The 14069-nt window shown below is 41.5% G+C and overlaps 1 protein-coding gene across 2 annotated transcripts in view; it reads left to right on the top strand.

Moving 5' to 3' along the window:
- ERCC6 (ERCC excision repair 6, chromatin remodeling factor) overlaps positions 1-14069 on the top strand; it is a 78577-nt gene that overhangs the window by 51208 nt on the left and 13300 nt on the right. For both annotated transcript variants that reach the window (XR_009252389.1, XM_058697004.1), the window contains exons 9-12: positions 3951-4121; positions 4567-4743; positions 9393-9509; positions 13022-13117. Coding sequence is in view for 1 of the 2 variants with exons in the window: in XM_058697004.1 (XP_058552987.1) it covers positions 3951-4121; positions 4567-4743; positions 9393-9509; positions 13022-13117 (561 nt within the window). In the remaining variant the exon portion in view is untranslated. The remainder of the gene's footprint in view (positions 1-3950; positions 4122-4566; positions 4744-9392; positions 9510-13021; positions 13118-14069) is intronic.

The following is a 14069-nucleotide window of genomic DNA, read 5'->3' as shown; positions in this document are numbered from 1 at the left end:
TGGGTCCTACCTGCTTCATGACTTTGAGCAGCCACTGCTCTCCTGGAGGGGAAAATGGGGGTAGAGTTGTGGTAGCTGCCTGTCCACAGTCTCAGGGGAAAATTTAGATGCAGAGGAATTATTAACATCTACTCTGGCTTCAAAAAATCGCAGGACTGACGGGATGAGGTGTTTGAGGTAGAGTAGTGCTTCTTTGGACAGCCTGCTTTTCTTCATGGGCGCTACTGGTAGCTGTGGTGGGGCCAGTGGCATTGGAATAGCAGTGTCGTAAGGGCAAAATGGAGGGAGGTGAGTCCCAGGAGAACCTATATGTGTGTTTGTAAAGCTGTGAGCCCTGAGGTTTTTACTGTACATTCATCATAAGGTACAAAGTTGGGAAATGGTTAATCAGGTGTGGTCTTCAGTGTAGTACTGTGCAGGCATTGAAAATTGGGAATAGGGGGATGGCAGAGTAGTAGTCATAATAATAATAATAATAGTAATGATAATAATGATAATGATAATACAGATCTCCCCGTTGAACCTTTAACATACCAGATATCCTAATTATCCTCTAAGGCAGTTTTATTAACTTGGAAGTTTTGAGTGTGTTATGACATGAGAAGGTCATTTCTCCCACTTTATAGTTCTCTTTCAAAATTCTTTGGCTCCTATTGTACCCTTTTATACTCTATTGAATTGAAAAATATTCCAATCCTAGTTTATTAACGTAATATTAAAGTCATTTTTGAAGATGTTGAGTTTTACAAAATTGGTATGATTGTGATTACATGAATTATTACATCAGGTTTCCTAATATTTCGCTCTTGTATTCCTGCGATGAGCCTTATTAGGTTAATATACTACTAGATTTTATTTATAAAGTAATGGTTCTCTAGTAGGGAGTGCACACATGTGTGTGTTGTGTCTGTTAGTTTTGAAAACAAGGTTTTACTAGTCTTACAGTAATGAATTGAAATGTGTCCTGTCTTTTCCTGCTTTTTGGAACAGTTTAAACAACAGGATGGATTCTTACTTTACTCATGAAACCCTTTGGGTCTGGTTGACTTTTGGTGAGAAGAGCATACCATCTTTTTCAGATTCTTCAGTAATTGGTCTGATCGGTTTGTCTCATTTTTCTTGGGTCCATTTTGGTACTTTATTTTTTTAATAGTCATCTTCTGTCAAAGTGTTCAGGGTTTTGGCATTAGCTCACCAGTGGTGTTGGTGAGAATACATATTTGTGTATTGTCTACATCTGGGTTGTGTTCCTTTGACATTTCTCATGCTGTGCATCTGACTCTGCTTTCTGGGCTGAGTTTACAGAGGTTTGTCTGGTCTTTTCAGTGAGCTGTTTCGATTTTTACTTTTTTAGTTCTACCAGGTTTTTTTTTTTTTTTTTTTTTTTTTAATGTCCACTAATTTTTGTTTTTATCGTGTTCTCTCATTTTCCTTTTTTAGCAGATTGCATTGACCACTTAGTTTGATTTCTGCCTCAGTGGCATGTAAAGAACGAGTATTCTCTGTGTGGTCGAAAGCTCTGCCGATAGCTATTACAAGGAGCTCATGGAGAGTGCACATCAGAACATTTGTATCTTAATTTTTGACCTTTTGTTTTCTTTAATCTTACTTTCTCTCTTCTGACCTGTCAAAAACTCTGGGAGGCTGTGGTCGGTTGCCCTGCAGGGTGTGGATGTACTGTTTCGTCAGTGCAGCTCTGAGTGCTTGTGCTCGTGGGTTGTTGTAGGGCTTTTTGGTAGACAGGTGCCTGGCCATGCCTGGCTCCTCTTCCTTGGTGTGTTGTCTCTTTTAAAATACCAAATGCCTCTCTTTTTGTCTGGTCAGTTCCTTTTGTCTGATATTTGTATTTCTAGATCTGCCCTGTTTCTGTTTGCATTTCTTGGGTAATTCCCATATTTCCAACTTTCAATGCCAGTCTAGTTTGGGTCTAAGGGTTTGGCAGTGTGTACCCACCCATTGGAAAGTCTCGCTGCTAGTGACCTGCTATCGTTGTGGAGACCCCTGGTACATTTAGTCTGAAACTAGCTATTGTATTTTTTGTGTTCTATTTTCCTGACTTTTTTCCCCTATATTCTCTTACTTTTCCCCCTTGATAATTCTACAGTCTGTTTCTTTTCTTGTATTTGTACACAGTTGAAGTAGCAACTGTGGATCAGTAGGTGGGCTTGTTTTTTACAAATGTAAATCCAACCTATTTTTCTTTCACAATTAAGAACCACACAGTGTGTGTCACCTGTGCCCCTTTCTGTCCTTAGACAGGGTGGCATTTTTAGTACACTTTTATTTTCTCCGGTACACACTCTAGGTTTTGTTAAACCAAACAGGAATTACAGTGACGCTTAAAAATATATCCCTTTTTGTGTTTTAGATTTATTCTGAACAGTTTCATTAGCATTTAAAACAATGCTTTCATATTCACCTACTGTTTTAATATAGGTTTCCCCACTACCCAAAAGTAGAGCGTTCCCATAAAACCTTTCATACACTGAAGTGGCATGAAGTGAAGAAGCCCTTGCCATTAATTTATATGGAAAAACTCTTGAGCATCCCCAGACCGCAAAAATAACCTCTCTAAGGCTTCTCTGATACTTTACGACACATCTTGCTAACATGCACGAAACAAGTCACCAAACGCATATGGACCCGCTTCCGAGCACGGCAGCTTACTGCCAAGATGCTGAGTGTAGTTCCTGGAGAAGGAGCCTGGTGGCACCACTCTAGTTGCTGGGGTGCATAATGCTTCTAGAATGGCTCCCTGCTAAACAAACACTGAACACTAATTTTGCTTTTCACCTGTTTTCATAAAAGTGAAATCCTCTTTGGATTTCCTTTGGTTGGCAAAAACAGATACTAATATAGGTCTTTCCTAAAAGTGAAGTGGCTAGTTTGAAGCAGAGGATACCTGTTATTTATATTGAGAACTGGTATATATATATTACATGTAATTTTCCCTTAAATTTTTTTTTCTTTTACAGTTAAGTATGAGGCAGCATTGCCTAATATTTAGTTAATACTAGCTTTGGAGTTGGCTGCCTTTATACTTTCAAATCGTGACTCCTCCACTTACCAGCTGTGTGACCTGGTCTGTTACTGGTTTCCTCATCTGTAAAACAGGGGTTAGTAATAGGACCTCTGTCCTTTTTCATAGAGTTGCTGCAAGTGCTCTGTGTGTGATGAGCATTTCGGTTCAGGGAGCTCTGCTGTCGCCGTTCTGCAGAGCGCTGTGTGTTTCTTCTGCCCTTGGAAAGGTACCATGTTCTTTGGTGCAGTCACCTCTCACTGGCTGGATATATAACATACCCTACCTAATCTGTCTCTAGTTTGTTTTCTGTTTTTGCCTGTCTGAAGGTGAATTTATTGTTTCTCTCAGGCATGACTGCTAGTCTGGATCAATGCAGAATTCCAGGTTCAAAGCCTTCCCCCTACAATTATGGAAAGATTGTCCCTTTGCTACCTTAAAAAAAAAAAAAAAATCATTGCTTTTATGTCCTTTTCTACTTTCTTCTCTCGGATTTCATGTTTTATACTGGTAGAGCTCCTGGATTTGTCTTGTCTCCTTGGTTTTTCTCTCATTTTCTTTTTCTGGTTTTAAAATAATCACTTCCCATCCTCCTTGTTGATTTAAATTTAACAAGGATTGACACGGAAGGATATGTTAGAAAAATAAAAATTGGGTAAGTGTTTACATATTATAACTTTTTCTAGTCTTCTTTTGAGGCTCCCCCGCTCAATAGTAGATATGGCAGTCTGTGTTTACCACTTACAGATTAATGAAACAAAGTAAACTTCCAGTGCTAATAATGCATAATTGTGTATATTATGTTTGTATACATATTTTAAAAGTGCATTAGATTATATCATGATCGAAAGGTTGCCACTCAAAGAGTAACACTCATTTAACTTATTTAAATGAGCTTATTTAAAACTGGCTTTTCCATTTTATATTTTAGGAGAAACTAATTCGAGATATTGCTCATTGTCATGGCATTTTGATCACTTCTTACTCCTACATTCGGCTGATGCAAGATGACATTAGCAGGCATGACTGGCACTATGTGATATTGGATGAGGGGCACAAAATTCGAAATCCAAATGCTGCTGTCACCCTTGCTTGCAAACAGGTATGACCTTTTATAACTGGGGGATTTCCAGGTGAAAAATAGTGTTTAATTGAGAGTAACACACTTAGGGGCTTTGCATAAGGGATTTGAAATACACATTTTGCTTTAATGCAGAAAATTCTTTATTCTTGCCCATTATCATGTTTTTAAAAATTCTAATTGTTCACATTACTAAATGTCTCTTGTAGGGGTCATTTGTTAAGATGTAACCAAACCTGACTCTGATCTGTAGTATTCAGCTTGAACAATAAGAAAAATTCTTCCCTATTTATTTACATGTAATTGAAGAATTAAAATTGCATAAAGTGTCCATGTTTTGGAGATGACTAAAATGATATGTAAAAGTGTTAAAATTTAACAGGATTGCATGGGAGTATTTTGGGGTTGGGATGGTAGTCATCCCTTGGAAAGTGAATTTAATAAAATGTTTTCTTTCCCGAAATAGTTCCGCACCCCTCATCGCATCATCTTGTCCGGCTCACCGATGCAAAATAACCTCCGGGAGCTGTGGTCGCTCTTTGACTTCATCTTCCCAGGAAAGTTAGGCACGTTGCCTGTGTTCATGGAGCAGTTCTCGGTTCCTATCACCATGGGGGGATATTCAAATGCCTCCCCAGTACAGGTAATGTATTGGGCAGGTAACACTTCAGGCATTTTAATATTTAAATGTGCCTACTAAGTACTATACTTTGTAGCCAAGTCATTCATAATATAAGGGAAATGGCCAAGCTTATAAACCAGTATCTGCCAAAAATCACAAAATCATTTGTGCTTGATAGCATATATTTTTCCAGATGAGTTTTAAAAACTCATGTAAAGTATTCAGGAGCAGTCAGAATTATGAAACAAGGATGAATCAGTTCTGGACAGTATATAATTTAGTATATCTTACAAGGTAGTGTAAAAGCTTAGAAAAGGGGAAGCCAGGGAGGATTGAGTTGTTCAGAGAGGACTTAATGCAACACTCAAGTGACCCTTAACCTGATTCTGGGAAAACAGGCTAAGAAAAGTGAGGGCATTCTATTCTATTCTATTCTATTCTATTCTATTCTATTCTATTTATTTATTTATTTATTTATTTATTTATTTATTTATTTAATGTAACTTATTGTCAAGTTGGCTAACATACAGTGTGTACAGTGTGCTCTTGGTTTTGGGGGTAGATTCCTGTGTTTATCACTTACATACAACAACCAGTGCTCAGCCCAATAAGTGCCCTCGTCAGTGCCCATCACCCATTTTCCCCTCTCCCCTGCTCCCCCCGCCGCCAATCAACCCTCAGTTTGTTCTCTGTATTTAAGAGTTTCGTATGGTTTGCCTCCCTCTAAGAAGAGCGAGGGCATTCTAGATTAGGGCAGCAATATGAATGCAGCCACGTTATATGGCCACGGGCAGTGAAGAGACATGCCTGATTGCACTGGAGATGCTTGTGAGATATATCACAGGGAAGGTGTGGATGTCAGAAATGGGGGCCTTGAAAGGGATGCAGGCAGAGGTGCTCAGGCAGCAAAGAGCCACAGAAGGTATCCAAGTAGGAGGCTGAAAGGAGGTTGCTCTCGGAGAGTCACCCAGGCTGCAGATGGTTGTGGGAGGGAGGCTGGCTTTGAGGGACCCTCAGGAATCGTTAGGAGTGAGGGTGATGAGGACCTGGGTCTGGACTTGGGCAGTGGTTCTCAGGAGGAAGGTGAAGAGCAAAAGCTCTAAGTGGCATCTTTGTAGGCAGAAGAAACAAGATGTGGGGGCCGACAAGATAAAGGAAATGGAGTGGATGTGGTGAGCTTGCTGCAGCAGACCCTGAGGTTTTAGGTCTGGGTGACTGGGAAAAGGGAGTTGCTCTGAGAGGCACGTCAGGAGGCTGACCTGAGGGCAGTTTGTGGCACTTGGAAGCAGGCTTCGGCCTCGGTGAGGAGGAGGGTCTCTGCACAGACCTCCTGCGGGACTTGTACCTGCCAGGTCATGACTGACCCAGAAATAAAGCCATCCACCAAAAGAGACATTTACGTGTTTTAAAATTATTTAGAGAAAGAATTTTAGCCCTTTAAAATTAGAGGATTGTTAAAACCATTTTAATACCTTTTACATTTTGAGATGGAATGACTTATAACTAACTTTTATAAGAGCCTTCTTCCTCCACTGAGTTCTTGTTGTCCATCATTTATACCATTCTCTTAACAAATTTTTACTTTGAAATAATTTCAAACTTAACAGAAAGTTGCAAGAATTGTAAAAAGAACTGTTATACTCTTCACTAGATTCACCACTTGTTAGCATTTGCTGACATTTTGCCACCTTTGTTAGGTCTTTCCTTCTCTCTTCCCCATCTCTCTGTACATGTGCATGCAAATTTATACTGATTTGTGTGAATCATCTGAGAGCAAGTTGCAGACATTATGCCCTTTTCCTCCAGATCCTTCAAGGTGTATTTCCTAAGAACATAGCCACAGTAAAAACATCAAAATCAGAAGGAAATTCAACACTGGTATAATTCTGAGGTGTAGTCATTCACATGTTGCCAGTTGTTCCAGTACTTTCCCTGCTTAGTCCTCCTTTAATCTGCAACAGTTCCTCTGTTTTTGTTGTGCCTTTCATGACTTTGATAATTTTAAAGACTATAGGCCTGTTGTTTTGTAGAAAGTGCCTCACTTTGGGTTTGTCTCACATTCTCTGTGACTTGCGTTTCTCAGTTCTTCACATCTGGAGGCTCATGCTGTTGGTCTGTCCCTTCATTGGTGGTGGTTGTAGTTGGTGGTGGTGGTCTGATTACTTGGGTAAGGTGGTATTTACCAGATCTCTAAACTCTTTGAAGTTAACCACTTCCTTCGGAATTAATAAATCACTTATGGGGAGAGACTTTGAGACCTGTAAACATGGTCTTGTTTCTTCTTTGAAGGCCTTGTTTCAGAAGTTTGTGTACTTCTCTTTTTTTCTCTTTTTTGGTTATGAGGTCCTTGGGAGCAGAGGTGTTGTTTTTACATTTGCTTTTATACGTCCATGGTTGCCATCAATTACTGAATCCCAAGAAGATAGTCTGTCAGCAGATAATTTATTGTGTCAGGCTGGGGCTAAAATGATGAGAAGTGGCTGGCAACCAGAACCTTACCTTGAATAGTATCCACTCCAGTGGTGGGTGCACAGTGGGAACGTGATAAACAGATGATCGTAGTACAGGGTAATGAGGACTGTGATCAGGGGAGATAATGCAATATCAGAGCTTGTGGGAGTCAAGAAAGGCTCCCTGGGAGAGAGGATTATGCTAGGCTGAGGAAGGTGAGGGAGAAGAACATTAACTGCCAAGAATATGGACTGCTTCTTGGATTTGCATGTTAATAAGCTTGTGCGGGGATTTTAGAACTGAAAAGAACCTCCTCATTTCTTGCTCAAGGTTATTGAGACTCGGTGGTTTGGTGACTGGCCTAAGGTCACTCAGCTCTGGAACAGGCAGAACTGGGGAGTGATGATCACTCCACCTTGACAGGAGTAGGAAGGAAGCACGGGCGTGCTCAGCTAGGTCTCCATTTTCCATGGTACTAGAGAGTTGGGAGGGATAGTTAAGAGAAATACAGTTGGATCCCCACCATGTATGTTTATTCACAGAGAGACAGAGAGGCAGAGGGGGAGTAAATATAGAATCAGCTTTATTGCATGAAGCACAGGATAGCCTAGGAAAGTTGCACTGAGAACATGGCTTGACATCCAGGCTAAAATTGGGTTTCTTGGTGTTCCTTGCTTTCCCATCTCCACCCCATTCCAGAGCTTTAGATCTTTGAAGAGAGTTGGGTATGAAAAACAGACCCATCCCCAGCCACTCTGAGGTCTGACCCCTGTGAGTTCACCACAGTAGGCCAGGAGCAGGGAGGAGTGGGGGAAGGAGAACTCTCCAGAGGGGTGGGCAGACAGAAGAAAGAGTGGGAATGAGTAGCCAGGCGACCCACCAGCACAGCCCTGGTTTTCCTGAATCATCATCCACTCACCCATGCTCCTGGAGATCAGAAATGTGGGTAGAGGTGGGGATGTGGGGACAGTTTCCTTAACATAATGTATATATTTTTAGGAAGAATTTAAACCGTGCACTTGCTTCCTTGGTGGGACTATAATGTCATGTTAAATTTTGAAATTTATCATCTCTGTATTACAAACAATAATATGTTCCTGATCATCATCTTCAGGGTAATTTTTATCAGTGTCTGAATGATACATTTATAAGGTTACCTGTAATTAAAAGTTGTTTATTGAACTTGTTTGTTTATTGTCTACTATTCCAAGTAAATCCTGTTTTTATATTTATATATGCCCATACACACAAGATACACACACATACATGCACATAACATGTCTACAGACTTGAGTAAGGTGTTCTTAGGGTCTTTTAAAATGTTTTTTACATGTTACTTTTTAACATGAGTTTTTCTGTATGTATTACACAGTCATACTCTTTTTATTGCCCTTCATTTTGCAGCTAACTCTGTTAAATTTAAACTTTGTTTGGAATTTTTCTTGTTTCATTAAATAGTCCTCCTTACTAGGTTGTTAAGCCTATTTAGATTTTTCCAGGTATCAATAATTTATTGAATTCGTTGTTTGCCTTTAAGTGAATTGCAGAGGGAGTGTTTCCCGAGCTGTGGGTCTTTGTTTTTCTACATATAGTTAATACCCATCTCATGTGGCTATGCTCCATTACAGAACCATATGCTCTGTCTTAGGCTAGAGTGACCTTTTATTTCTGGGATCATAGGGCTTTTCTTGAACTTACTCTCCTAAGTCCCCAGTGGGCAGTAATCTCAGCTTATTATCTGGTTGCTCCCATTGCTGCAGCTTTCCCCCAGAGTTAGCTTTTGATCTTCAGTCTTGCAGGGCAGCAGTTTCTTTGTTGCTTTTGGAGAATGCAAGATTATAAACAGAGATTCATTTGAAAGCTGTTTTTTCCCTAGAGGGTAGTCGAGAACCAAACCGATCTCTACTTTAAGGTCTAACTATATAATAATAATTAAAGCAAAGTATGGAGGAGAAATAGGGCACAGAATTACCAGTTCTTTTTTGTAAATTTGATTAGTCAGTTTTTTTTACTGATGAGATCTTATGAAATCTGCTACCTAATGGAATATATGGAGCTTATCCTAATTTTTCCAAACCGTTTTCCAGCCATTTCCAGCCACTTTTATACAACCAGAGGTCATTAAAAAATTTTGTTTTAAACATGGGAATCAGTTGAGAGGTAAGAACAAATGTATTTCTTAAACATAAGTAATTGTTTACCTTTTTCTCTTATTAAAGGTTAAAACTGCTTATAAATGTGCATGTGTCTTACGAGATACCATAAATCCATACCTACTGCGGAGAATGAAGTCAGATGTCAAAATGAGCCTTTCTTTGCCAGATAAAAATGAACAGGTCTGTAAATCGAGGAGTTACCAAAACATTTCTGAAGCGTGGGTGTACCTCTCTGTTTACTTTTCATGCACAAAGTTGGCGAGGCTAACAGGTGTGGTCGCTGGTGCTGCCAGGCTGCTGCTTTATGTTTGTATACATCTGTATGTGACAGGTGAGCCTGCTGTGTCATCTGCCCTCGGCAGGACTCTTCCTCTGTCCACAGGCTTTGCTCTTTTGCTTATTAACACACATATTCCTGCAGCTGCACTTGTAAACTTCTCTATTTTCCTCAAGCCCCAACTCATTCTTGCCACAAATCATAGTAGGTGCCAGTCACATTCCTGGGAGATAGCAATGAACAGAGCAAACGCTCACTCTCATGGAACTCACATTCATTCTTGAGGAGGGGAGATAGTCATAGGTAAATATGTCACATGGCAGGCAGCAGTAGTGTGGAGGAAAAAATGAGCAGGGTAAGGGGGATGGGGTGAGTAAGGGCGAGGATTTGGGGAAGGGGGCTTCTTGTAAGGGATGGCTAGCAGTCTCCTCTCTGGTAAACGGACATTTAACAGAGGCCTAAAGAAGGTGAAGGAGTGAATCATGGAGTTTTTGGAAGAAGAGCATTTTAGGTAGATGGAAGTGGAAGGGCGTTGGTACCTTCAAGGAAGGCATTGTGGCCTGAGGGCAGGAAGAAGGATGACAGTGGTCAGAGGGAGAAGTCAGATGGCTGGCTAGATCAACAGGGCCTGCTGGTCATGCTGAAGACTGGATTTTACTGTGAGGGAGGAGGTGGTTCACAGGGAGATACTGAGCCAAGGAATGATGTCATCTGACTTAGGTTGTAAAAAGGGCATCCTTTTAAAGGCCATCCTGGTGGTCTGTTATCTCCACCAATGACCACACCTTCTTTTGAAAGTAAGTACACTGTAGATTCTCAGTGTTGAAAATATAAAAGATCTTGGAGATCTGTCACCAAGGCTTTTCTATCCCTGCCTCTTCCCTTCCCCCAGACTTATTTCCAAACTCAGCCCTTGATCTTAGCATTCCCCTTGCAGGTCTCTCTTTCCCACCAGTGTCTCAGGCCACAATGCTCTGTTCTTTGTCTAATTCCAAATCCACCAGTTGCTGTGCTGTTTTATTTGTCCTTTTTCATGCTTTCACTTCTTTGCTCTACATCCTCCTAAATTAATGCAGCCAGTGTCTGTCTTGTTTCCCACCATTGATTGGCACTCTCCTCGGTATTGCATAGTGTTGCTGGATTAGTTTTTCCAAGGCTCATCTTCCTGCCAGTTATCTTCAGTGTCCCTCTTCCCATCAAGAATACCTGATTTAGCTTATTTGCACCAATTTATTTTTGCTGTGGAGTCCCAGAATGTGTCTTTTTTATATTCCATGTAGTAGCCAAAGCAAATCACTTCTTGTTTTCTAAACATGAGCCACTTGTCTTTCCATGTGCTTGGACGTTCCCTCTTCCTGGAGGTTTTCCACCCCACTGCATCCACCCATCCCACACTCCAGCAAACCTACACACAGGAGTTTTAAGATCCCACGAGGCTCTTGACTAGAATTCCTTGAGGTTGGGACTTTGTCTTACCCATCTTAAAATGCCACGTAACACCTAAAACAGTGATTTGCGTACATGAAGCATCTGGTGAATAATTTGTTCAGTTAACTTTGTAATTAACAGGAAATGCTTTTCCCTGTTGCCTTTGTATTCAAAGGACTGAAATATGAGTTTAAGAAATCAGGAATTACATATACTCAGGTTCATATTTTAGAAAGATTACTCAGGCAACATATGAACGCATTGGAGGAGAAGGAAAATGGAGGCACAGGGATGAGTTAGCCGGTCCTTATAGAGTCTGAGGGGAAAGATGAGTCTGAACCAAGGAGGGGTTTCCTGTGTAGTTGATGGGATGGATCTGCTGCCAGAGGCTTCAAAGGACAGAACATGGAGGAGACAGCTGACGAGTTTAATTCGGGTCGTTTGAAGCACCCACGAAATATCTGCCTGCTTAAAAGGCAATTATAAATGAGTCTTGGGTTCTGAGGAGAGTTCTAGGCTGGGATGTAGTTGTGACCTCTGAGCAGGGAAGGGGTGAAAGTTACAAGCAGGGATGAGTTTGCCTGAGGCCCATGCACAGAACGAGAAGAGAAAAGCTGCAGTGTTGTGGAGAGGGTATCAGGAGGGACTAGCCAGGAGGATAGGAGGCCTACGTAGAAAGGCAGGACGTAGGGTAGGGGAAATGGATCATGAGGTCTAGGGTCCCTGTGTGGCCGGCTTCCAGGAAGTTATTAGTGACCTCATCCACGGCAGTTTCCTGGTGGATGTGCTCCAGGCTTGTGCTGGGTCCAGGAGAGGAAGTGGGGATGGTGATTGTACATAATCCATTCAGGGAGTTTTCCCCCTCAGATTTTGGAAAGTGTAAGGTGGTGGGAGCACTGTCCTAAGGAAGAGGAGAGGGTTTTCAGATCCAGTGTGAAGGTCAAAGGGTTGCCCCGATTGCAAATAGGAAGCTGTTCTGAGGATAAAGGAAAACCAGGTGAGGTGGATAAAGTAGATGAATTTTAGGAAGTGAAAGTCAGGGAATCATGACTGATAGCTTCAGTTTCTATTTTTGATGTTTTATCCGTTTGATTGCTTTTAAGTAGAGGTTGAGACAAAGGTGGGTAACAAAGGTGGGTAGGTGGGAGGCTTGGGGAGAATGCGGAGTGTTGTCACAGTTGTTCTAGGTTTATAGAAGGTGCTAAGTGGGGAGTGCATAGAGACTTCCCCTGGATACCAGGAGCAGGAGTGGCAGGACACTGCCCCGATGGGTAGTGTTCTTCAGCAGTGCTCAGTACTTTACCAGAAAGGATTAGAGAAGGCAGGTGGTTGAGTCAGTCTTCATTTGAAAGTTTACAAGGCAGACATAGTGGGTGGCAAAGGGGTAGCTGAAGGAGAATGTCTTGTTTTAATGACTAAGGAATAGTGTCAAGCCATGAGGTGGCGGCAGTGGACGTGGAAAAAGGAGGATTGAGAGGCAGAAAATCTAGGAATGTTCTGGCATGGAGTAACAGGCACCGTTGGGTTGGGAGAGTGGGCGAGTCTGGTAAACTTATGGACCTGTGCTTCCATCTCCAGGAAAGGGAACAAGTCAGGTGAGGGTAGGGTCCCTGGCCAGGTCTACAGAAGTGAAGGTGGGAGCGGGGCACAGGTGGTGACATGGTCTGAACTCTTGGAGGCTAGGATGCAGGAGGCTCTGTGCACCTGTCCCTGAACTTTGTTGTGGAGAGGAAGCCAGTCTTCAGGGACTGTTGGGAGAGTGGGTAGGAATCTGGAGGTGGATGGATGACAGAAATGGAGGGGCTGATGTAAAGGGGTGACTATGTTTTTGTTCAGCTTGAGATGTGGCACAATTTTGGCTTTTTAAAATAAGAGGTACATTGTTAAAATTGTATGTGTTGTGCTTTTTTAATTGGAAAATTTTGTTGATATTTTAATTATTTTCATAGTTTTTAAAAAAAAATTCTCTTTTTTTTCTCCCCTATAGGTCCTATTTTGCCGTCTTACAGAGGAGCAACTTAAAGTCTACCAAAATTTTATTGATTCCAAAGAAGTTTACAGAATTCTTAATGGAGATATGCAGGTCAGCTAAATAATGGAAAGTAGAGAAATGAATTGTGGAGCAGGGAAGCAGGGGAGGAAAGGAAACTAGGACTAGTCAAGGGTTCATGGTTACCTCTTAGAAACATTCGGGTGTGCACCGTCACTTAATTCAAAGCCCTTCCAGAAGTAAGAGAACATACAGTTCCATTTGAGCATGCTTCCTTTTGCCTGTATTGCAGCACGGTTACACTTGAGCCCCATGTCTCGTGGTCCAGAAGAGTAGTGCTAGACACAGGGTCTGTAGTGGTGAGTCCTGCAGGGATGTCTGGTCCTTTGCAGAAAGCAGGGAAATGGCCCTGGACTGCTGGGGTTAGCAGGTGCATGAAGGAAGAATTAGGATTATAAATGTTTGTGTGAGTGATAACATTTTAGTTACTGGCAGTACTCAGCAGTAGATGGGGGTAAAGGTCTATTCAATAAGCATAGTGGCTTTATAATCAGCATTTAGTTTGAAGGTCCATATAAACTGTTCAATTTCATTGTGCTTCAGTGTCCTAAAGTGTGAATTGTGTTTTGTTTATTTGACACATAAAACTTCCTTAGTCTTTGGTCTGTCCTCCTGGGAGGTACAGCTGAGTGGCAAGCACCTTACTCTCCGAAACACACTTCCCTGCAAAGAGATGAGAATGGGTGACGGGCTGCCCGTGTCCTGTACTGTCTGCGTGCTGTTTCTTCCAGATGAAGTCATTTCAGTTCTTTCAGCGCACAGTTTCTTACTTCATCTGTCTTTGGCATCTATGGGAGGTTCTTCAATCATTCACATTTATTCGTCTCTCCAAAATCGTCCCTTAACTTAGCTTCGTGTGCCTCTGAATTGGGAAGCCGTAGGTGGTCTAGATTAGCACCAACCCGTAGGTACACAATGCCAGCTGCATATGGGATTTTAAATTGTCCTAGTCACATTAAAAAAGGTAAAAGGAAGTGAAATCAAT

This window comes from Neofelis nebulosa, chromosome 13, assembly GCF_028018385.1.
Source record: "Neofelis nebulosa isolate mNeoNeb1 chromosome 13, mNeoNeb1.pri, whole genome shotgun sequence".
Lineage (NCBI taxonomy): Eukaryota > Metazoa > Chordata > Mammalia > Carnivora > Felidae > Neofelis > Neofelis nebulosa.
The sequence above is the reverse complement of the archived record's forward strand: the minus strand, read 5'-3'. Positions and strand labels throughout refer to the sequence as shown.